At 38.7% G+C, this 23585-nt stretch overlaps 1 protein-coding gene and 1 pseudogene across 10 annotated transcripts in view; one reads left to right on the forward strand and one right to left on the reverse strand.

Annotated features, from left to right (window-relative positions):
* Window positions 1-23585, reverse strand: part of EVI5 (ecotropic viral integration site 5) — a 237267-nt gene that overhangs the window by 159273 nt on the left and 54409 nt on the right. The window contains exon 1 of one of the 10 annotated variants that reach the window (XM_032247904.1): window positions 8733-9414. The exons of the other annotated variants lie outside the window; for them this stretch is intronic. Coding sequence (XP_032103795.1) covers window positions 8733-8746 — 14 coding nt within the window. The 5' untranslated portion in view covers window positions 8747-9414. Of the gene's footprint in view, window positions 1-8732; window positions 9415-23585 lie in introns of those variants that run through there. 10 annotated transcript variants of the gene reach the window in all.
* LOC116530016 lies at window positions 10748-22467 on the forward strand (annotated as a pseudogene).

Consider the following 23585-nt stretch of genomic DNA (forward strand, 5'->3'; position numbering starts at 1 on the left):
CTTTGAGAGCCAGATTTATATGTGACTCCTCTTTATATCCCTTAGAACGTTTAGTTCAATACAAAGTATATTAACTATCGAAATAAAATAAAATCGTAAGTCCAAAATTTTAAAATTCCAAATTCCAGGTATGTCACATTCAGTAACACAACAGTATAAACTGAACAAACAAATTCTATCCCTATTGAGGGAAAATTTAACATATTTTCATGGCAACAATGATTAAAATAAAATTTCCCAAATATTTCTAAAAACATAAAAACATACCAAACAGCCAAGGTAAGCATCAACTAATTACTATAAATAATTTTACTTGAGAAAAAGAATTAATTTAGAACAAGGTTCCTGAGGAAAAAGATAAAAAAAAGAATTAATGATGATATTTTACTTTAAATAATGTTTTTAAATACATATTATTTCAGCAAATCCATAATATATTTTATGGAAAAATAAGGTTACCTAAGTAATTTTCCATATGATTCTAAGTCCTAAGAATTGTAGATGGAATAGAGAAACAAATTTTACTCAAATAATCTAAATCTTAGTTCTTTGCTTCACTTATTTACTGAATGCTTGCCACATCTCAATTAAATTGCATCACTATCAACAGAGATATGCAGTTCAGAGAAAGAAATGGTACTTCCCAAGTTAAACCTAAGTTCGAGGTGTAATGAAAGTCTAGATGAAGAAGTGCCTAAACAGAAGGCTTTTAGAGAATCAAAAAGTCTTGGATTGCTGAGTTATTAATACAACTTCTAGGATGGGCAAGAATATTAAGTGAATTCATAGCATTCGTGGGTTAGAGATGATTAAGCAGACAACCTTCCAAGAATATGGAAATAGCACATCCAATTATACAAAGCTGTGAGGAACATTTACAAATAAAACATCTCAAGACATTATACAATTTAAAGATACTGTCCCTGCTTTATCTCATATCATATGTAAAAATGATTTCAAGTGTATAAGCCTAAATGTAACAAAACTATAAAACTCCTAAAAACAAAATATAGGAAAACCTCTTCACAACCTTTGGGGTAGGTAAAAATTTGTTTACAGGACATAAAGAAATAGTAACCATAAAAGAAAAGATTAGAAAACTGGACTTCACCAAAATTAAAGAGTTGTGCTCCTCAAAAGATATTATTTAAAAAAATGAAATGGCAAGCTAGACCAGAGACTGAGGAAAAAAAAAAGTCTCAATACAGGTATCTGACAAAAGATATACAGAATATATGAACCATCCTTAAGGTCAACAACTAAGAAGCCAGCCAAACACCACATTTTAAAAAATGACTAAGAGATGTAAACTGATACTTTCCAAAAAAGATAATCAAATAGCCAGTCAGTACTTGACAAATGTTTAACATCTTTACTTATCATGGGAAATGCAAGTTAAAACCAAACTACATACATATTAGAATGGCTACAATTCTAAAGACTGACCATACCAAATGTTGGCCAGCATGGAAGCAATTGTAACTCATATCAAAATTAAAAGTATAAAATAGTATAACACATTTCAGAACGGTTTGATAATTCCTCACAAAGTGAAAATACATTTCCATGTGGTCTAGCAAGTTAAATGAGAACATATGTACAAAGAAGATATAGTTGAAAGTTCATAGCAGCTTTATTCACAATAGCCCAAAACCAGGTACAATCCAAATGTTCAGAAAAATAAGTCATCAAATTGTGGTACATTCATTCACTGTGATACTATTCAGCAATAAAAACAAAGAAACTACTGACACATGCATCAACATGGATGAATCTTATAGATGTTGGGTAGAATGAAAGAAGCCAGGTACAAAGGGGTACATACGATATGATTCCATCTATATAAATTTCAAGAACAAGCATAATATAGAAGAAAATACAAGAATAAATCTTCATGACTTTGAGTTAGGTAAAGCCTTCTTAAATATGATCAAATGCACATGTGACAAAAGAAAAAATAGATACACTGGAATTCATAAAATTAAAACCATTTTGTACTTTACTGGCTACCACCAAGAAAGTGGAAAGACAATCTACAGAATGGGAGAAAAGTACTTGCAAATCATAAAGGACTTGTATCTAGAATTTATAGAGAACCCTTACAAATCAATAATAATGTGATTTAAAAATGAATAAAAGATCTGAATAGACATTTTTTCCAAAGAAAATGGCCAATAAATATGTAAGAAGATAGTCAACATCACTAGTCATCAAGAAAAAGCAAACTGAAAACACAATGAGATACTTTACAACCATTAGGTTAGTTACAATCAAGATGACCAACAACAAAAGTGTGAGAATATAAAGACAATGGAACTCTCATACACTACTTGTCGGAATGTAAAATGGTACAAGCACCTCAGCCTGACAGTTCCTCAAATGATAAGCACAGAATTACCATGACTCAGCAATTCCACTCCTAGGTACATACACAAAAGAAATGAAAATTTATATCCATCAAAAACTTATACACAAATGTTCATAGAAACATTATTCATGATGCGAAAGAAAGAGAAAGAAAGGAAAGTCCAGGCCGGGCACGGTGGCTCACGTCTGTAATCCCAGCACTTTGGGAGGCCAAGGTGGGCGGACCACGAGGTCAAGAGATCGAGACCATCTTGGTCAACATGGTGAAACCCTGTCTCTATTTAAAAAATTAGCTGGTCATGGTGGCACGTGCCTGTAGTCCCAACTACTCAGGAGGCTGAAGCAGGAGAATTTCTTGAACCCAGGAGGCAGAGGTTGCAGTGAGCTGTGATGGCACCACTGAACTCCAGCCTGGTGCCTGGCGACAAAGCAAGACTCTGTCTCAAAAAAAACAAAAACAAAACAACAACAACAACAACAACAATTAGCTGGGTGTGGTGGCATGCACCTGCAGTCCCAGTTACTCAGGAGGCTGAGGCAGGAGAATTGCTTGAACCCAGGAGGCGGAAACTGCAGTGAGCCGCGGTTGTGCCACTGTACTCCAGCCTGGGCCTGGTGACAGGGCAAGACTCTGTCTCAAAAAAAAAAAAGGAAAATCCAAATGTCCATAACTGATGAATGAATAAACAACATATGGTATAAACAAACAATGGAATATTACACAGCCATGAGAAGGAATGATGTTCTGACACATGCTATGACATCACTGAACCTTGAAAACATTATAATGAAGCCAGTCACAAAAGGGCACATATTCCATGAATACATTTACATGAAATATCTAGAATAAAGAAAATAGATCAGCAGCTACTGAGGACTATAGTAGGGGTGGAGGTAGTCAGGGAAACACGGGCTGCTAATGAGTGTGCAGTTTCTTTTTGGAGTGATGAAAAAAATTCTAAAATTGATTGTGTTGACAATTGTACAATTCTGTGAGTAAACAAAACACAATTGAACTGTACACTTTAAGTGGGTTAATTAAATATATGGGATATAAATATCTGAATAAAGCCATTATTCAAAAAAGGACAGGTAGAAGAGAAGTTTTGACAGAGGGTGGAGTTGCTAGAAAGGACACAAAGGAAATTTCTGAGATGATGGACATTTGCTAAGATGACAGAAACTTTCTAAATCTTAATAGGTTTGTGGGTTATACACAGGTATAAACACATGCTGAAATTCAAACCCTATACTTAAGAACTATACATTTGTCAGCCAGGTGCGATGGCACGCCTGTAATCCCAGCACTTAGGGAGGCCGAGGCAGGCGGATCACGAAGTCAGAAGATTGAGACCATCTTGGCTAACACGGTGAAACCCCATTTCTACTAAAATACAAAAAATTAGCCGGGTATGGTGGCACTCTCCTGTAGTCCCAGCTACTCAGGAGGCTGAGGCAGGAGAATCACTTGAACTTGAGAGGCAGAGGTTGCAGTTTGCTGAGATCACACCACTGCAGTCCAGCCTGGTGACAGAGCTAGATTCCATCTCAGGTGATTAAAAAAAAAAAAAAAAAAAAAAAAAAAAAAAAAAAAAGAACTACACCACATTTCTCTGCACATTTCATCAATTTTTATCACTTCATCAATATTTGTAAAAAATATTATCTATTTAATGACACTAGAGATAGTAAAGACTCGGTGAGAATCGACTGCACATTATTGTAAGCTCTTCTGAACTTTTTTAAAACCATAACTACTACTTTTTATAAAAGATTATTTTGGATATATTTTATGAATAAAAGAAGATATATGCATTACTTCATATTTGCCTTTTCAAATTTCCTGGTCATTCAGCAAATTTTAAAATTCTCTAAAGAAAAACTTTAGAATTTTTATAATGAAGAAGCCCTTCCATGTGAGAGAGTCGGAACATTTTGCAGAAGCAGTAATACTTAAATTGATACTATGAAGTCTCTCCCCAGTGAACTACTCAGCTGTAGCATGTAGAAAAATAATTAACTTGTTCCTTAAGAATGTGTAAACTTTAGAGACTATGTAGTTAGAATAAAGCATTTTTATTCCTTATTGCTAAATGTGATGATGAACAACTCAATTCAGGAAGGCTTTTAAACAGGTTTCCACCTAGTTTCAGTATAATTAAGATATTCTGACATGGTGGGGGAGGGGCACACTGCCTAAAAGTCAACAATTTACAAAGCCTTGAGCTTGGGAGCTGGGAAAATGGTAATACAGCATTGCTCATAGGTCTGTGGGCTAGTGAGAAGTATATCTAAAACTTTTTGACATATTTTCCTCCTCTCAGATCACATGGGTTCACTGTCTTACCCAGAGTTATTGCAAAGCAAAAAAAAAAAAAAAAAAATTAGGAGGCCGAGGCAGGTGGATTGCCTGAGCCCAGGAATTTGAGACCAAACTAGGCAACATGGCGAAACCCCATCTCTACAAAAATACAAAAAATTCACCAGGCATGGTAGTGCACACCTGTAGTCCCAGCTACTCAGGAGGCTTTAGTGGGAGAATCACCTGAGTCCTGGAAGTCAAGGCTGCAGTGTGCCATGATGGCACCACTGCACTCTAGCCTAGGTGACAGAGTGAGATCCTGTCTCAAAAAAAACAAGTGGGGTGGAGTGGGGGAATAATTCACCTCACTTCCCACCCCATCTCATCAATCTCCTTCTAACACAAGAATCTCCTTCTAACACAAGAATTCTGACTAACAGAGATTAAAGAAAAAGAATACTGTCCTATAGCAGGAATATTTGTACACTGTAATCTAAAGTGTCCCCACAGGTTTGTGTAGCCTCCTGGCCATTTCTTACATGCAACTTTTATATAGTAAGGAATTCATAGGCCTAGATTCTTTCATCCTCCCAGAATGACAGCCTAGGACATAAGAGGTTGTTTTTCTATCAACAAGGGAACACACAATCCTGTCTCCTAACTGGGTAACTAACTACAAGGTTCTCTTAGAATAGCTCCAGATCCAAGGGCAGCCATTCAAAATGGCTACAGCCACACATTAGTGAGATGGGGGGAGGGAGGTGCCAATATACCAATGGGACTTCAAAGAGTATTAAAGATGGAGAGTCTAGAGGTGGTTGTTTTCAGACGTTTGGCAGGCTTTGTAGGGAGAAAGCATTTCCAGTTCCCTAATGCGTGGGACTGGGGAATAAGTTGAGAATAAGAAAATATTCCAACATGGAGAATAATCTCAGTCTTATCTTAGGCAAATGACCTTCACCATATCTTTGCTTCTAAGAATCAAAACTTCTCCTCACCAAGATGCCACCTAAGTAAGGAAATGACAGAGGACACACTTCATGATGGCCATCTAAGAAAAAAGAACATCTTGTGTATGGCAGCATGCAGATGATAAACAACCCCCCAGAAAAGCTTATCTACAATACTATTACTTGAAAATACAAAGGAGGAAAGGGAAAAGAAGGAGTTCTCTTTCGCGTATTTGGAGTTTGAAGTACTTGGGGAAAAATCCATGTAGACGATAAGCAAAGCAGTTGAAAAGACAAGTCTGAAGTTCATAAGCAAGGTGAACACTACAAACAAAAATCTGGTAATTATCCGAAAAAAGCTGACATTAAACTTTTTGAATATCCTATTGTACTCAGCATAATGTTTGCCTATGGATACCAGAACTCAGCAGGATACAACAGCAACTAGTTAGCATGCCCCCTGGTAATTTATAAACTGCTAAGATAATTTATAAGGAGCTAAGAAAGGATCTAAGAAAATGCTGTATGATAAAAACACCTGGGAAGCTAAATACACTGGCATTTAAAAGCGCAGAGATTCTGGGAAAGGTGGCTCACAACTATAATCCCAGCACTTTGGGACGCTTATGCAGGTGGATCACTCGAGCCCGGAAGTTTGAGGCCAGCCTGGGCAACATGGTGAAACCCTACCTCTGTCCAAAAAAAAAAATTAGCCAGGCATAGTGGAGTGTGCCTATAAGTCCCAGCTACTCCGAAAGCAGAGGTGGAAGGATTGCTTGAGCCCAGGAGGTCAAGGCTTCACTGAGCTGTGATCACACCACTGCACTCTAGTCTGCATGACAGAGCAAAGACCCTGTCTCAAAAAAAAGGCAGAGAGATTTATTATGGAGGAAGCAACTTGTCAAACACAAGATTCAAACATCTCTTTGTAATGTAACACCAAAGAAACAGGATATGAACGTGATAGGTGAAAGACAGCAACTTACCAGCTAAAAGAAAGGAAAATGAGTAACAACAAACTTCATTTAGTCCATCTGCGCTTCTATAACAAAATATCTTGTACTGAATAATTTTTAAACAAGACAAATTTATTGCTTACAGTTCTGGAGGGTGGGAAGCCCAAGATCAAGGCACCTGCAAGTTTGACATGAGGTAAGGACCTGTTCCTCATAGATGGAGGCTTTTATGTGCACTCACATGGTGGAAGAGGCAAAAGGACTCCCTGAAGCCTCTTATAATGGCACTAGTCCCATTTATGAGGATTACAGACTCCCAAAGGCCCATTATATTACTACTGGGCCAGATCCAAGGGATAAGATTTCAACACATGAATTTTAAAGGAAAACAAATAGTCAGACCATAGCAAAACTACATGCCTAACTCAGAGAGGAATCACATCCTTTCACAGCAACAAAATAAAGCACAAATTCATGTCTCACAGCAATACAAATACTGTAACAGAGAGAATTCATAGAAGACACAGGGAATTAGGACAGGAAACACCTCAGAGACAACACAGAAGAAAGGTACCTAAATGACAGGGATCTGTCTAGTTCTGAAAAATACAGATTTTTTTTCTGTGTTTCTTTAAGATCAGGGCTTGGAGAAGGCTTACAGGCTCCTCCTAAATATTATGATCAGAAACTAAGAGTATAGAGATTACTTTATACAGACATTCGAGACAAACAAGCCTAGCCAACTTCACTTCTTAGACTTCTTAATTTCAAGAGACTATCTTAAGCTAAGCTAATTGTCACAGAAAAGGTAGTAAAATAAATTCTTTTAATTAATTATATCATTAAATGCTTTAGGAAATCAGACAACTGATAAAAAAAATCTTTAATAAAACAAGAATAAAGACTTCAAATTAAGATCTAAAGACCTTTCCTATGATTAAAAGTACATGAAATTTTAAATAAAGACTTGAAAATATCTATTTTGCTAGCAAGCGCTTCACTTTCTTGGTGTTGCTAGATGTTTTACGGAGGGTACCTACGGTGGTAAAATTATAATATGAACATTAGATCATCTAGATCAGCCTGTCCAAAAGAAATATAATGCAGTCTACTTATGTAATGCTAAATGTTCTAGTGACTACAATTAAAAGCTTTAAAAAAAAAAAAAGATGAAAAAAATATATTTTTTCATTTTTATTTTTTTAAATAGAGATGGCATCTTGAGAGGCTGGTCTCCCACTCCTGGGCTTAAGCAACCTTCCACCTAGACCTCCCAAAGTGCTAGCATTATAGAAGTGAACCACCATGCCCAGCCTGAAATTAATTTTAATAATTTATTTTATGAAATACAGTTGAAATGTCACTTCAATAGATAAACAAAATTTTTTCAATTACCAAGATAGTCTCTTTTTCAAATCAAGTTTTAAAATCTAGTACATATTTTACTCTTACAGCATATCACATGCAAGTCAAACCAGCCAGATTTGGGGTACTCAATTGACACGTATGGTTACTGGCTACTATACTGGACAATACAGAACTATATTTTAGTAGGATATAAAGATATATAAATTAAGGTTTCAAATATTCCTGTTTATTATATTTTTTAAAATCATAAAATACATTTACTAGTTTAAAAAGAACCCTTTCTGGCTGGGCGCAGTGGCTCACACCTGTAATCCAGCACTTTGGGAGAATGAAACAGGCCAATCACTTGAGGTCAGGAGTTTGAGGTTAGCCTGGCTAACATGGTGAAACCCTGTCTCTACCAAAAAATACAAAAAGTAGCCGGGCACAGTGGCGCACGCCTTTAATCCAAGCTACTTGGGAGGCTGGGGTCAGAGAATCACTTGAAGCAGGAGGCACAGGTTGCAGTGAGCCAATATTGCACCACTGCACTCCAGCCTGGGCGACAGAGTGAGACCTATCTCATAAATAAATAAATCAATAAACTCTTTCTGTTTCTTCATTCTCAAATGTCAGCCCCCAAAATATGCTAAAAAGCAAAATATGATTCCAAATAACAGAATTAAAAGGGAACAAATATGGCTGGATTGCCAAAGTTTTAAACCACATAAATAATGGCTCACTCAAAATTTAAATTAGCAACATTCCCCTCCTCAGTTAAAATGCAATCCTATTACACTTGAGACTTACCTCCATAAATTCATCTCTGCCAAAGCCTTTGTGTTTTTAAAATGAAAAAAGAAAAGCACATTTAACACACAAGGGGAAAAAAACTATCCTACTTAAACTTTAAAGCTATCAATTATTAACTTTCATCAAACAGATCTTTGACACTACACTAAACCATTTCTTCACATCTTTCTGGGGTTGCCACATGCACTTACTTTTAAAAAGTAATAGCTACAGTAAAACTATGAAAAAAGTTTCTTTATAGAATTTGATATTTTCATATTTCTTAAATTTTAATTTTCTAAAATGTTGCTAGTTTTATGCTTTCTGAATCAAAGAGAGTTAACATAACCAAAGAATCATCTACCTATGGGGAAGTGAAGAATAAATCCTAAATAAAAGCATCTACTTTGTTATGCTACAAAGCACAAGTTGTATCTCATAATTTTTATTTTAGATATATAACTTACATATCTACATTACAAAACCACAGAAGTAGAGAGAATTTAAATTATTATTCTTTTTCCCCCCTTCCTTTCTCCATTCATAAATTATTATTCTTACAATTTTTCTCCAGACTTACTAGTTGGTGGGGTGGTAGGACAGAACAGGAGGAAGAGCACTACAGCTTACTGTTTGTCGTTTTACTTTATTTAATCTTATTTTTCAGAAAGGTTCTTGCTCTGTCACCCAGGCTGGAGTGCAGTAGCATAATCAGAGCTCATTGCAACCTTGAATTTCTGGGCTCCAGCAATCCTTCTGCCTGAGCCTCCTAGGTAGCTAGGACTATAGAAACATGCCATCACACCCAGCTAATTCTTTTCTTTTTTGTACTAATGGGGTCTTGCTATGTTTCCCAGGATGGTCTTGAACTCTTGGCCTCCTGCACTTCTCCCGCCTTGGACTTTCAAAATGCTGGGATTACAAGCATGAGCCACGCACCTGACCTTTACTTTTTACTAAAGTCAGAGAGGTGTTTTTCCACCAGGATTGTTCTCCTAAGCGAAAACAAGACTCATTCTCTACATATAAATCCTTCCTATGGATTCTGAGTTTTAATGATTTTTAAAAGGACACACACACACGACTCAAAATTTGAACCCCAAAGTTCAAAATTTTTAGTACTTCCACACAAGAATAAAGAGTGACTTAAACTTCTGCTCCTTTTATTTCTTCAAGTTCTTGTCAAAATCTGTTTTCTGAACATCTTTACACAATTCTAGTAATTATTCCTTTGTCAACATATACATCAAACACCTCTGGTGTTCTAGGGTAAATTGTGAATTATTTGGGAACAAGCAATTCATCTATACCTACACCTTGCCTACAACAATTTTAATACAGTGCTTTGTGTATATTGGTTGCACAATAATTATTGATCACAACCATAAAAACAAATTCAACTTTGATCTTACAAAATCTATACCAGAAGTTATCTTTATTTTAAACTACTTCATCCTTGTAATATAATAACCAATTGAACACTTAACACTCCTTTACACCCTTTAGAACTGTCTATAAGTGCACCATTACACTCCAGCCTGAGCAACAGATTTTTTTTAAATAAAAAAAGATTTTAGACAACAGGCAGCATTGGAAAAGAATTCCTGAGACTCAGGACATAAGTAAGGTAAATTCCATGACTGCCATCTTAACCATCTTGAAAATTCAGTTTCTGGGCCCTGTAAAAGGTGGAGAAAATTGAGATACAGCCTTGTGTGCTCCCTGAATTGAGGAGATGATGAAGAGGGCCATCGCAAGCCACATTTCAGGTACTCAATGGCAGTGAGACCAAGGTGGCTAGAGTTCACAGGACACGACCAGAGATAAAAGAACTATACACCGGCATCCCCTGCTCGGCGATCTTTCTCAGTTGGGTGCAGGTTTGTGGTGCCCCCTGAACTGTCTTTCCTGCACCAAGATGCTTCAAAATTTTATTAAAAATATGTGGCTCCCCTTGAAACCCTACTATACCCAAGTTTACCAGGAGATTTGGGTAGGAATGGGGCTGGTGGACTTCATCGTTTATAAACTCCATGCCGCCGATAAAAGAAATAAGCCTGCGAAAGCTGCAGTGTCTGCTCATGATCATCATTAACCAGCTTACTTGGAGTACCTGTGAAAGAAAACGTCAGTCTGCCTGTAAATTTGGGCAAGCCATGTTAGATGGGGAGCGTGGAACATCACTGTACACTTGTATGAGTACCGTTTACTTCATGGCATGAATAAATGGATGTGAGATGCTCTGCTTAAAAAAAAAAAAAAAAAAAAAGAACTATACAAAGATCTTCAGAGATTAGTAGATCTCCATCAAATATTCAGCTGGGAACTGATCAATGCATTCATGTAAGGAAACTACCCATAGCCAGAGAATCAACCACCAGGAAAGATTAGATGTAACCATGGCTAACATTCACACAAGGATAGAGAATTATACCTATCCCCGCCAGCCAGACTGGAAAAGCTACTGTTTCAAGACACATTGGGTAGAGCACACAAAAGGGTCTGCCTCAGTGGTGGGGAATAATAGTCCTAGGGTCTGCATTACTCTAGAGCAAATTCTTTTGAAGTAATTTAACTGCATACCAGAACAAAATTCAATATGTATAGGAAAACAGAAAATAATCAAACACAACAAGGTAAAATTCACAATGTCAGGTATTCAATCAAAAATTATCAGGCTTCAAGACCAGCCTAAGTAACACGGTGAAACCCCATCTCTACAAAATATACAAAAATTAGCCAGGCATTATGGCGCACACCTGCAGTCCCAGCTACTTGGGAGGCAGAGGTGGGAGGATCACTTAAGCCCAGAAAGTCAAGGCTGCAGCGAGCCATGATCACGCCACTGTACTCAAGCCTGGGTGACAGAGTGATTGAGATTTCATTTCAAAAAAAAAAAAAATCAGGCATGCAAAGCAGAAGAAAGGTATAAACAATAATGAAGGGGGGAAAATCAATCCATCAAAAGCAAACCAGCATTAACTCAAATGTTAGAATTGCCAGTGTTTTTAAATTATTGTTTCCAGCTTTATCAAAGACATGTTTGAAAAATAAAAAGCATCCAGCTGGTGAGACCACGTACCACTGGCATAGTGTAGACCAGATGATGACGGTCCCAAGAGGGGAGCTCAGGGCTGCCCAGCACCCACAGTGCTCAGCATGGCCTGGCAGAAGAGGGAGCCAGCACAGGAGGTCAGGAATGCAGCGGGCAAAGGCCCTGTGTAGACCACCAACACCCAGCTCAGAGATCTGCACCAGTTGCCTTGTTGCCTCTGCTCAGTATGAAAGAGGAGCTGAGAGAAGTGCTCAGCCCGCCAGTGCAGTGCCCAGCTCCAAGGCTCTGGAGGGTGCTCAGGTGGGTCTCCTGGAGCTATGGGCAGAGATTGGTGCAGACCCCACCCTACAGCATACACTTGCCACAGCGAAGTTCAGGGTGATGACACCTGTGTGTCCATAATGGGCCTAGGAAACCACAACAGGGGCAGAGGGGCATCCCCCTACCCCCAGACCTGGGGAGCTCAGACCCGAGAAGGGAAGCTCCGTGGCTTTGGTGGGGTGTGCTCCACCCAATGTCAGGAGCCCTATCTGCATGTGTCTGTACAGATCTCGTCCCAGTGTGGCAGGAAGGGGTGCTGCTTAGGGCTCATTGTTGGGGACAAGACTAGGTTTAGAGGCTTGAACTTCTGCCCCACACCAGCCTTCTCTTCTACTGATGAGGGTAGTTGTCTCCCTGAACCAGTCAGAGTGGGCATCTCAGGCCCCTCCATCACCACAGTGGGGTCTTGTTGAGGCAGACTGTGTGGGGTTTTCTGCACCTGCAGAAGGAAAGGTATCTTAGCTGGCCTTCCTCCAAGCAGGCTCTTGCACACTCCAGATAAAACACCTTGTAAGTCTGTGCATTTTTATTCTTGTCTTGATAAATTGTTTTTTTTTCTAATGGAGATTGGGAGATGGACTTAGTTTTTAAAAATACGTGGATTTTGGTTACAAAGTTTAGTCTTAATATATTCCATTTACAGGCCGGGCGCAGTGGCTCACGCTTGTAGTCCCAGCACTTTGGGAGGCCGAGGCGGGTGGATCACAAGGTCAAGAGATCGAGACCATCCTGGTCAACATGGTGAAACCCCGTCTCTACTAAAAATACAAAAATTAGCTGGGCATGGTGGCGCACGCCTGTAGTCCCAGCTACTCGGGAGGCTGAGGCAGGAGAATTGCTTGAACCCGGGAGGCGGAGGTTGCAGTGAGCCGAGATCGCGCCATTGCACTCCAGCCTGGGTAACAAGAGTAAAACTCCGTCTCAAAAAAAAAAAAAAAATATATATATATATATTCCATTTTCATACAAAACTACCCAGTATGTCTGGCTTTTCCCTCCTGTCAGGAAATAGCTAAAATGAGCTTGATTCCTCCCTGTACCACCCCAGATAAATGAGTGCCTCACCGTGTGGGGCCTGAACAGCTGTCTTGAAGCCCTATGAGGTGCACCTTTCCTGGATGGACAGGCTGGTACAGGGCGTCCCACCCTAAGCCGTCCAGGCAGGAGGAAGACAGCCAAGGCGACAGGGTTCAGGGAAGCCTGGGTGGGGCAGCTGCAGGGAGGAAGCTGACTGATGTCCAGGAGGTGCTCTCCCGGCCAGGGGACCAGAGGCTGTGCACTGTTCCTAGGACAGCGCATCTGTAGTCAGAAAAAAAATACAGAATGCTGGCTCCTCCCTGAGACAGATGAGGAAACTTGGCACTTTAATCTTCCTTCTGAGCGCTCATTGTGCATTAGACTATAGCTGTTCCATTGAGGTGTCATTTTGCAACCCGTGTCCTTGATGTGGGTTTTAGAGACTTAGCAGAAAATTCGGCACAAGCAGGAATTTGATTTTTTTAGAAGTATCTTACATTTTGAGGACATTTTGACAAGTAAGGGAAAAGAGGGCTTCTGTTTTGTTTTGTTAGCTAAACCTTAAGTATTAATTCCACAAACACACTGTCCTTCAGGACCACTCAGGTACAGCTCTGCCAGGGACAGAGTCCTGCTATTGGGAGGTCAGTGCTGCAAAGGTCTCAGGTGGGATGGTATGTTCTGTGCCATGAGGCAGTGAAAGGTCGAGATGGACGTTGTCACCACCGTCCTCAGCACTTATCACCCAGTCATATGCCAGGCCCACCTCTTCCCAGCAAGGGATGTCAAAGAACTACAGTTCTGAGTCTTAATTTAAATTTTCATCATCTTTTCCTATTTTGGAGATTTTTTTGCAATTAAAAGCAATTACTTTAAAATGTACCAGCCAGTATCTCACAAGAAAAACAAATTGCCAGACCATCCCATTAAAAGTTATTATAACCATATTCTATATATTCAAAAGTGTATTAAACTTTTGAATATATAGAATGTGGTTATAATAACTTTTGAGACATTAAAAAACAGCTCCAACTTATAAAGATAAAACTGTAATACAATGTGAGAGATAAAAAATACACTAGATGGGATTAACAGCAACACATGCCAAAAGACAGTATTAGTGAACTTGAATACGTGGCATCTTTCCAAAAAATGAGCAAAGCATCAGTGAGCTGTGGAACAATTTCAAGTGGCCTAATATGTGTGTACTTAGAGTCTCTAAGAAAGAGGCAAGAAAGGGACAAAAAATTATTTGAAGAAAACACTGGCTCCAAAATTTCCAAATTTGAAGAAAACTATAAATCCATAAGAAGTTCAACAAATTGAGAATGCAAGAAACATGGAAAAGAACAATGACACTTCAGAATCAAATTGCTTAAAACCAGTGATACGGCAGAGAAAAAAGACATATACAAAGAAACAAATATGCTTGACAGTAACAAACAAACAAAAAGATAGGAACACATCAAATTTCTCATTGAGAACATAAGAGAGAAATAGATGAAATTGCATCATTAAAATATTTAGAAAATAAAAACTGTCAACCTATTAAATAGAATTCTATAGTCAAATATACTTAAAAATCAAAGCCAAAATGACAACTTTTTCAGACATACAAAAGCTAAATAATTCATCATCAATACCACCACACTATATGGAACATTAAAAAAAAGTATTTCAAGAAGAAAATTATACCAGATGGAATTCTGGATCTAAAGAAAGGACAGAAGAGAGAAATGGTAACTAAACAGGTAAACACATAAAAGTTTTTTCTTATTATTTCAATCTCATTTAAAGATAATTGACTGTTAAGTTAAAAAATAATGTAGTATAGTTTATAACATACATAAAAGTAAAATGTATGACAAAACTAGTACAAAGTCCTGGACAGGAGAAATGCAAGTGTGCTATTACAAGGTTCTTACAGTACACGTAAAGTGGTATAACCCTCAAAAGGACGGTCTTTTAACTGATAAGTTAAAGATTTATATCTTAACCGCTAAAATACAGAGTTATGGCTTATAAATCAATAAATGAACTATAACAAAATCATAAAAATATTCAATAAAGTCAAAAGATGGCAGAATTAAAGGAAACAACAATAGAAGATAAGTTTAAATATAACATTAATAATCACCTTAAATGTAAATAACCTATTTTCCTCAAAATCTCAAAAATATGTTGTATGAAAGAAGTCAATTACAAACTGTTTATTGCATCATTCCATCATAACGAAATGTCCAGAATAGGCAAATCCATAGACAGAAAATATATTAGTGGTTACCAGGGGCTGGACGGAGAGTGAAATGGGGAGACTAATGGGTACAGAGTTTCTTTTTGGGGTGATGGAAATATTCTAAATGGGAATTTGGATGGTAGTAGTAGTTGCAAAAACCACTAAACCGTACCCTTTAAAAGTGTGAATTTTAGATCCACCCCTGTCAGATTCACTCATAAAAAGTTTGGCCCTCTGACTTACTTTGGCCAATAAAATTTAAGTAGAAATTATGTGTACCATTCCCTAGGGGATTCTTTAAGGTATTTCAACTAGGTGTCTTTTCCATCTGTCATGAGTCTGGTTTATTCCAGATAGAGGCCAGCTGCTGGTCACAAAACGAAGCAGTGTAAAGCAAAGATGTATCCAACCTATTGCTTGAGATGAATGTAAATGTCAGCAAAAAATAAAACTTTAATTAAAAAAATAATAAAATGGTTTAAATAACCCAATTAAAAGACAAAGACTGTCAGATTGTATTTTTAAAAGCAAGACCCAACTATATGCTACCAAATAGACAAACTTTAAAGATTTTTTAAAAGGCTAGGTATGATGGTTTGCACATGTAATCCCCAACATTTTGAGAGGCTGAGGCAAGAGGACTGCTTGAGTCCAGGAGTTCAAGAACAGACTGGGCAACATAGTGGGATATCATCTCTAAAAAAATAATAATTTTGTAGTCCCAGTTACTTGGGAGGCTGAGATGGGAGAACTGCTTGAGCCTAGGAGGTGAAGGCTGCAGCAAGCCATGATCATACCACTGCACTACTACAGCCTGGGTGACAGAGTGAAACCCTGTCTCAAAAAAAAAAAAAAAAAGTTAAAGAAAAAACTAGAATACAAGTAAAAGGCTGGAAAAATATATAAGATGTTAACACTATTCAAAAGGAAGCTAGAGTGACTGTATTATTATAAGATAAAGTAGATTTCCAAGAAAACAACATTACCAGAGATAAAGAAGGTCATTTTAGGCCAGTCACGATGGCTCACCTGTAATCCCAGCACTTTGAAAGGCCAAGGCAGGCGGATCACAAGGTCAGGGGATCGAGATCATCCTGGCTCACATAGTGAAACTCCATCTCTACTAAAAACGTAAGAAATCAGCTGGGCATGATACGCACCTGTGGTCCCAGCTACTCGGGAGGCTGAGGCTACAGTGAGCTGAGATTGTGCCACTGCATACCAGCCTGAGAGACAGAGCAAGACTCCGTCTCAAAAAAAAAAGGTCATTTTACAGCCAGGCATGGTGATTGATACCTTAATCCCAGCACTTTGGGAGGCGAAGATGGGCAGATCACGAGGTCAGGAGTTCAAGACCAGCCTGGCCAGTAGGGTGAAATCCCATCTCTACTAAAAATGTAAGAATTAGCAGGGTGTGGCGGCTTGAGCCTGTAGTCCCAACTACTCAGAGGCTGATGCAGAAGAATTGCTTGAACCTGTGAGACAGGCTATGGTGAGCTGAGATCATGCCACTGCACTCCACCCTGGGTGACAGGGCACAACTCCGTCTCAAACAAAACAAAAAAAAAAGTCATTTTACAAGAAGAAGACATAACAATCTTAAATGTTTAATACCTAAAATAGAACTTCAAATTACATGAAAGACAGAATTTAAAAAGAAATAGATAATCCGCAATTATAATTCGAAGTTACTACTCTTCTCTCAATATCTGATATAACATGTAAACAGAAAGCCAACAAACATGTACAATAGTCACCTCTTATCCAGTTTCACTTGCCATGGTTTCTTTCTTTTTTTTTATTTTTTATTTTTTTGGAGATTAAATCTTGCTCTGTCACCCAGGCTGGAGAGCAGAGTGTAGAGGCATGATCTCTGCTCACTACAATCTCTACCTCCTGGGTTCAAGCAATTCTCCTGCCTCACCCTCTGGAGTAGCTGAGGTTACAGGTACCCGCCACCATGCCCAGCTAATTGTTGTATTTTTAGCAGAGACAGAGTTTCGCCACATTGGCCAAGTTGGTCTCGAACTCCTGACCTCAGGTCATCCGCCTGCCTTGGCCTTCCAAAGTGCTGAGATTATAGGTGTGAGCTACTGGACCCCAGCTAATCATGGTTTCAATTATCCACAATCAACTATGGTACAAAAATATTAAACAGAAAGTTCTAGAAGTAAATAATTCAAAACTTTTAAATTGTGTACTATTCTGAGCAACACGATGAAATCTCATGCCATGCTACTCTGTCCTGACTGGGAAGTGAATCATTGCTTTGCCCAGTGTATCCATGATGTCTGTGCTACCAGTCCACTTAGTGGCCATCTGAGTCAGTTATCAGGTATACTATTGCAGTATCACAGTGATTGTATTCAACTAAACCTTATTTTACTTAATAATGGCAATGGCCCCAAACCACAAGAGTAGTGAAGGTGGCAATTTCAATATGTCAAAGAGAAACTGTTAAAGTGCTTCCTTCAAGTGAGAAGGTGAAAGTACTTAATGAGGAAACAAACAAAACTGAATGCTAAGGCTGCTAAGATTTGTGGTAAGAACAAATCTTCCATCTGTGAAACTGTGAAGGAAAAATAAATGTACACTAATTTTACTGTTGCACTTCAAACTACAAAAGTTATGGTCACAGTATATGATAAATGCTTAATTAACATGAAAACAGCATTAAATTTGTGAGTAGAATTCATGAAGAGAAATACGTTCCAATTGACGACAATGAGGTCTGAAACTATCCACAGTTTCAGGTATCCCCTGGGCATCTTAGAACGTATCCCCAGCACATAAAGAGGGATTACTATAGCACTAAACAACTTTATTAGAAGAGAAAGGCCGCACAGACATTACAAGGTGACAAGATATTACAAAGAAAGGTCAAGGACATTTCAAGACAACTTCATATCCATTTCCCTCAAGAACATAGATGCAAATACACTCATCATCTCTCCATATCCTTCAGGGATTGGTTCCAGGCCAAATATACCAAATCTGTGGGTGGTGACATCACTTAGATAAAATGATGTAGTATTTGCATATAACCTATGCATATCCTCCTTATATTTTAAATCACCTCTAGATGACTTTTAGTACCTAATGTAAATATTACATAATAGTTATACGTAGTTTTTATTTGTATTTTTTATTGTTGTTATTTCTTATTTTAAAAAATATTTTCCCTCTGTGGTTCTACAAATGCAGAACTTGTGCATATGGAGGGCAGGCTGTATTTCAAACCAAATTTTAGCAAACAGAAGCCAATATTTTACAAAGACAACCTATCATGATGAAGTGGTGTTTATCCTAAGAATGCAAAGTTGATTGAACCTTGAAAAATCAATGGAATTTACCCTATCATCAGACTAAAAGAAGAAAAACATTTATGATCATTTCAGTAGAGGCAAAAAAAGCATTTGACAAAATCCAAAATCAGTTTTACATAAACTCTCAGCAAACAAGAAATAGAAAGTGGTGGGCTGGGTGCAGTGGCTCACGCCTGTAATTCCAGCATTTTGGGAGGCTGAGGTGAGCAGATCACAAGGTCAAGAGTTCAAGACCAGCCTGGCCAAGATGTTGAAACCCCGTCTCTACTAAAAATACAAAAATTAGCTGGGTACAGTGGCTGGTGCCTATTGTCCCAGCTACTCGGGAGGCTGAGGCAGGAGAATCACTTGAACCCGAGGGGTGCAGGTTGCAGTGAGCCGAGATCATGCCACTGCACTCTAGCCAAGTTGACAGTGAGAGACTCTGTCTCAAAAAAAAAAAAAAGAAAAAAGAAAAAAAGAAATAGAAAGGGGTAACAAGTGCAGTGGCTCATGCCTGTAATGCCAGCACTTTGGGAGGCAGAGGCAGGAGGATCACTTGAGCCCAGGAGTTTGAGAACAGCCTGGGAAACCTGGCAAAACCCTGTCTCTACAAAAAAGCACAAAAATTAGCCAGGCATGGTGGCACACGCCTGTAGTCCCAGGAGGCAAAGCTTAGAGAACCACTTGAGCCCAGGAGGTCAAGGCTACATACATCGAGCCCTGATTGCACCACTGAACTACAGCAGCCTGAGTGACAGAGCAAGACCCTGTCACTAAAAGAAAGAAACAAAAAGAAATGGAAGAAGAAAGAAAGAAATGAAAAGGGGCTGGTCACAGTGGTTCACATCTGTAATCCCAGCACTTTGGGAACCCAAGTCCTTGAGGCCAGGAGTTTGAGTGCAATCCAGGCAACAAAGCAAGACCCTGTCTCTACAAAAATATATGTTTTAAAAAATTAGCCAAGTGTGGTAGTGCATGCATGTAATTTTATCTACTCATGAGGTTAAGGTGGAAGGATCACTTGAGCCCAGGAGACTGAGGCAGCAACAAGCCATGATTGTGTCACTGCATTCCAGCCTGGGTGACAGAGGAAGGCACTGTCTCACCAAAAAAAAAAAAAAGAAATCTGACAAAGGGCATATATAAAAAAATACGCTTAGCACTTTTTTCTTAAGATCAGAAAAACAGGCCTATTTACCACTTCCATTCAAATTTATACTGGAGGTTCCAATCAGTAGCAATAGTCAAGAAAACAGATAAAAGGCATCCAGATTGGAAAGAAGTAAAAGTGCTTTTATTCACAGATGATAGGCTCATCTATATAGAAAACCTAATGGAATCTAGACAAAAACAAAACTACCAAAATAATAAGTGAGTTTAGCAAAGCTGCAGGATACATCAATCAATATAAGAAAAATAATTGTAGGGCCAGGTGCAGTGGCTCATGCCTATAATCCCAGCACTCTGGGAGGCCAAGGCAGGCAAATCACTTTAGGTCAGAAGTGACCCATCTCTACTAAAAATACAAAAATTAACTGTCATAGTGGCATATGCCCATAATCCTAGCTACTCAGGAGACTGAGGGAGGAGAATTGCATGAACTCAGGAGGCGGAGGTTGCAGTGAGCAGAAATTCTGCCACTGCACTCCAGCCTAGCTGACAGAGTGAGTCCCCACGAAAGAAAAAGGAAGGAAGAAAGGAAGAAGGGAAGGAGGGGAGGAGAGGAGGGAGGGAGGAAGGGGAGGAAGGGGGGGAAGGGAAGAGGGGAAGAGGGGAAGAGGGGAAGAGGGGAAGAGGGGAGGAGGGGAGGAAGGGAGGCAAGCAATTCTATTTTCTTTTTTTTTTTTGAGACGGAGTTTCGCTTTGTTACCCAGGCTGGAGTGCAATGGCACGATCTCGGCTCACCGCAACCTCCGCCTCCTGGGTTCAGGCAATTCTCCTGCCCCGGCCTCCTGAGTCACTGGGATTACAGGCACGCGCCACCATGCCCAGCTAATTTTTTGTATTTTTAGTAGAGACGGGGTTTCACCATGTTGACCAGGATGGTCTCGATCTCTTGACCTCGTGATCCACCGGCCTTGGCCTCCCACAGTGCTGGGATTACAGGCTTGAGCCACCGCGCCCAGCTCTATTTTCTTTTTAACACAGAAGGTGTTGACAATTGTATTTCCATATGCTAGCAATGAACAATTAAAAATGAAGTTTACAAAACAATATCACTGACAAATAATAATTGAGAAATACATTGTGTTCATGGAGAGGAAGGCAATACTGTGAGGGATTTAATGCAATCCCAACCAAAATTTCAGCAGACATTTTTGTAGAAATTAACAACTTGATTGTAAAATTCATTTGAGAATGCCAAGGACCAAAAATAGGTCAAAAAACAGAACCACCTTGGAGGCCTAACACTATCTGATTTCAAGACTTAGTATAAGGCTGCAATAATCAAGGCAATATTCTACTAGCATTGAGATAGACAAATAGACCAAAAGAACAGAATAGAGCAAGCCCAGAAATAGACTCATACACATATGGACAACTGATACCTGACAAAAATGCAAAAGCAATTAAGTGGAGAAAGAACAGTCATTTCAATAAATGGTACAGGAACAATCAGATGTGCATATTCAGAAAATGAACTCAATGTATATCACAGAGCTAGATGTAAAACTTAAAACTATAAAATTTCCAGGAAAAAAAAACACAGGAAAGAAACTATAATCTTGGATCACTGAAAAAGCACAATTTGTAAAAACAATTTGAAATTGTGACTTTTTCAATATTTAAAATTTCTGTTCTTTGGTGGCACAAGAGAGATGGCAGAGTTGAACACTGGGCAGTACTGCAAGATTTTCTTTCATTTGTGTGTGATATTCAGGAATATTTTGCCTTGAACACAGAAGTGGCAGTCTCATGGCTGTCCTGAGATGACAGGAATCAATGAGAGGTTGAAGACATAAACATAAATTTTATCCATGCTCTTTCAAGGACCGTGCTAAAAGAGAATTTGTGGCAGTTATATGTCCTTACTGTTAGAATAATTTTTGCATGAGCCACCATCATCAGTCAGATCACAAGTGTGAAAAACTGGAAATCCCAGCCTCATATGGCTGCCACTCAGAAACTTATTAAAGACATTACTGATTCCAAATCAGGAGAGACAGCAAATAAACAAGGGAAAGGTGCCAAAAATAGTGAAACAGCTGCAAAGGAATTGCACTGATGAAATTAAGGATGTATGTTGATAGGAATAACTCATTGCCACAGACAGAAAGCATTTGCTTTCAAGTTTTCTTACCTAAGGGGAGCAAAAAGAAGGGCAAACCAATGTTCTTTTGCCATAGGAGGAGCATCAGAAAGGTCACAGACTTTGCTCTTCTCTAGCCAGTCTTAAATATGACACTAACAGTCCAGGCACACTGGCTCATGCCTGTAATCCTGACACTTTGGGAGGCCAAAGCAGGAGGGTCACTTGAACTCAGGAGTTTGAGACCACCCTGGGCAACATAGTGAGACCCTGTCATTTTATTTTAAAAAAGGAAAAAAAATGACAAAACAAATTAACAGCTAAGAAATTAAGCTGTCACATTACTTCAGGAGAAGCCTTATCCATGGAGCTTACAGTACTTTGGAAACCTGGATTGTTATATTGGACTGTCCTTTGTAAAATGGTGGAAATATAATCTTGGAATATCTTAATTTTGAATAACAATTTTGTAAATATGTTGAATCTTACTTGGAGTAGTCATTCAAGGATTCGGGCCAGAAATCACAAGGAAAATTCTATATGCATGTTTAAATCGATTTCTTTTACTACAAGTATTTTTTTTAATTCTTAAAAGCTGCTTTTTAACTTATTTCCACTTAGGTCATATTTTACATTATTAGTGTTTTTTTTTTTTTGGGGGGGGGGGGGGGGGGGGTTTGGTGAGACGGAATCTTACTCTATAGCCCAAGCTGGAGTATGGAGGCACAATCTTGGTTCACTGCAACCTCTGCCTCCCAGGTTTAAGTGATCCTCCTGCCTCAGCCTCCTGAGGGACTACAGGCACACACCACCATACCCAGCTAATTTTTTTTTTTTTTTTTTTGTATTTTAGTAGAGATGGGATTTCACCATGTTGCCCAGGGTGGTCTCGAACTCCTGAGCTCAGGCAATCCACCCACCTCAGCCTCCCAAAGTGCTGGGATTATAGGCATGAGCCACAGCACCCTGCCTACATTATCAGCTTTCTGTTAAATTTGAGTGTTTGTGTTTAACTATGTACTGATCTGAAATTATTAACAAATTCTTATAATTAATTAGCTTTCATTAGGTTACGCTGCAGTTAACAACAACAAAGGTGCATTTCCTGGTAAGTAATGTCAGTTGTTGTTGACTAGCTATAGCACTGCTGCTCCATGTCATTTTCACTCCAGGATCAAAGGTGAAGGAAAGTACCCTTTTGGGACACTGTCATTCTTTTGGCAGAGAAAGAAAGAGATGAAAGAAACTTTAGTTTTCTCTTATAAGACACATGTACCACATTTGCTTTAAGCAAGTCATATGGCCACGCCCAGCATCATGGGGGATGGAAAGCATAGCCTTGCTGTCTACCTACATCATGATGTATAAATTGATGTGTATACATGAATTGCAGAAACTCAGAGATCATCTTCATTCAATGTCCTAATTTTTGCATGAAGAATGTTAGGCCTAGGACAGGAAAGTGATTTTCATGGTATCACTTAACTGCACTGAGGCATATTTCTGATAAAGACCCACTTTCAGTAGGATTCATCTTTTTTGTTTGTATGAATGTGTTACAAATGAGAAGAAAGATGGGATAACTCAACTTCATCACAGTCTATGTATAAATACCAAAGCAAGACACTTGCCAAAAGTAAATACATTTTGTCAACAAATTCAGATTAATGCTCTTGACTGAAGT

Source organism: Sapajus apella, unplaced genomic scaffold, assembly GCF_009761245.1.
Source record: "Sapajus apella isolate SASKATOON/1434 unplaced genomic scaffold, GSC_monkey_1.0 scaffold64, whole genome shotgun sequence".
In the NCBI taxonomy this organism is placed as follows: domain Eukaryota; kingdom Metazoa; phylum Chordata; class Mammalia; order Primates; family Cebidae; genus Sapajus; species Sapajus apella.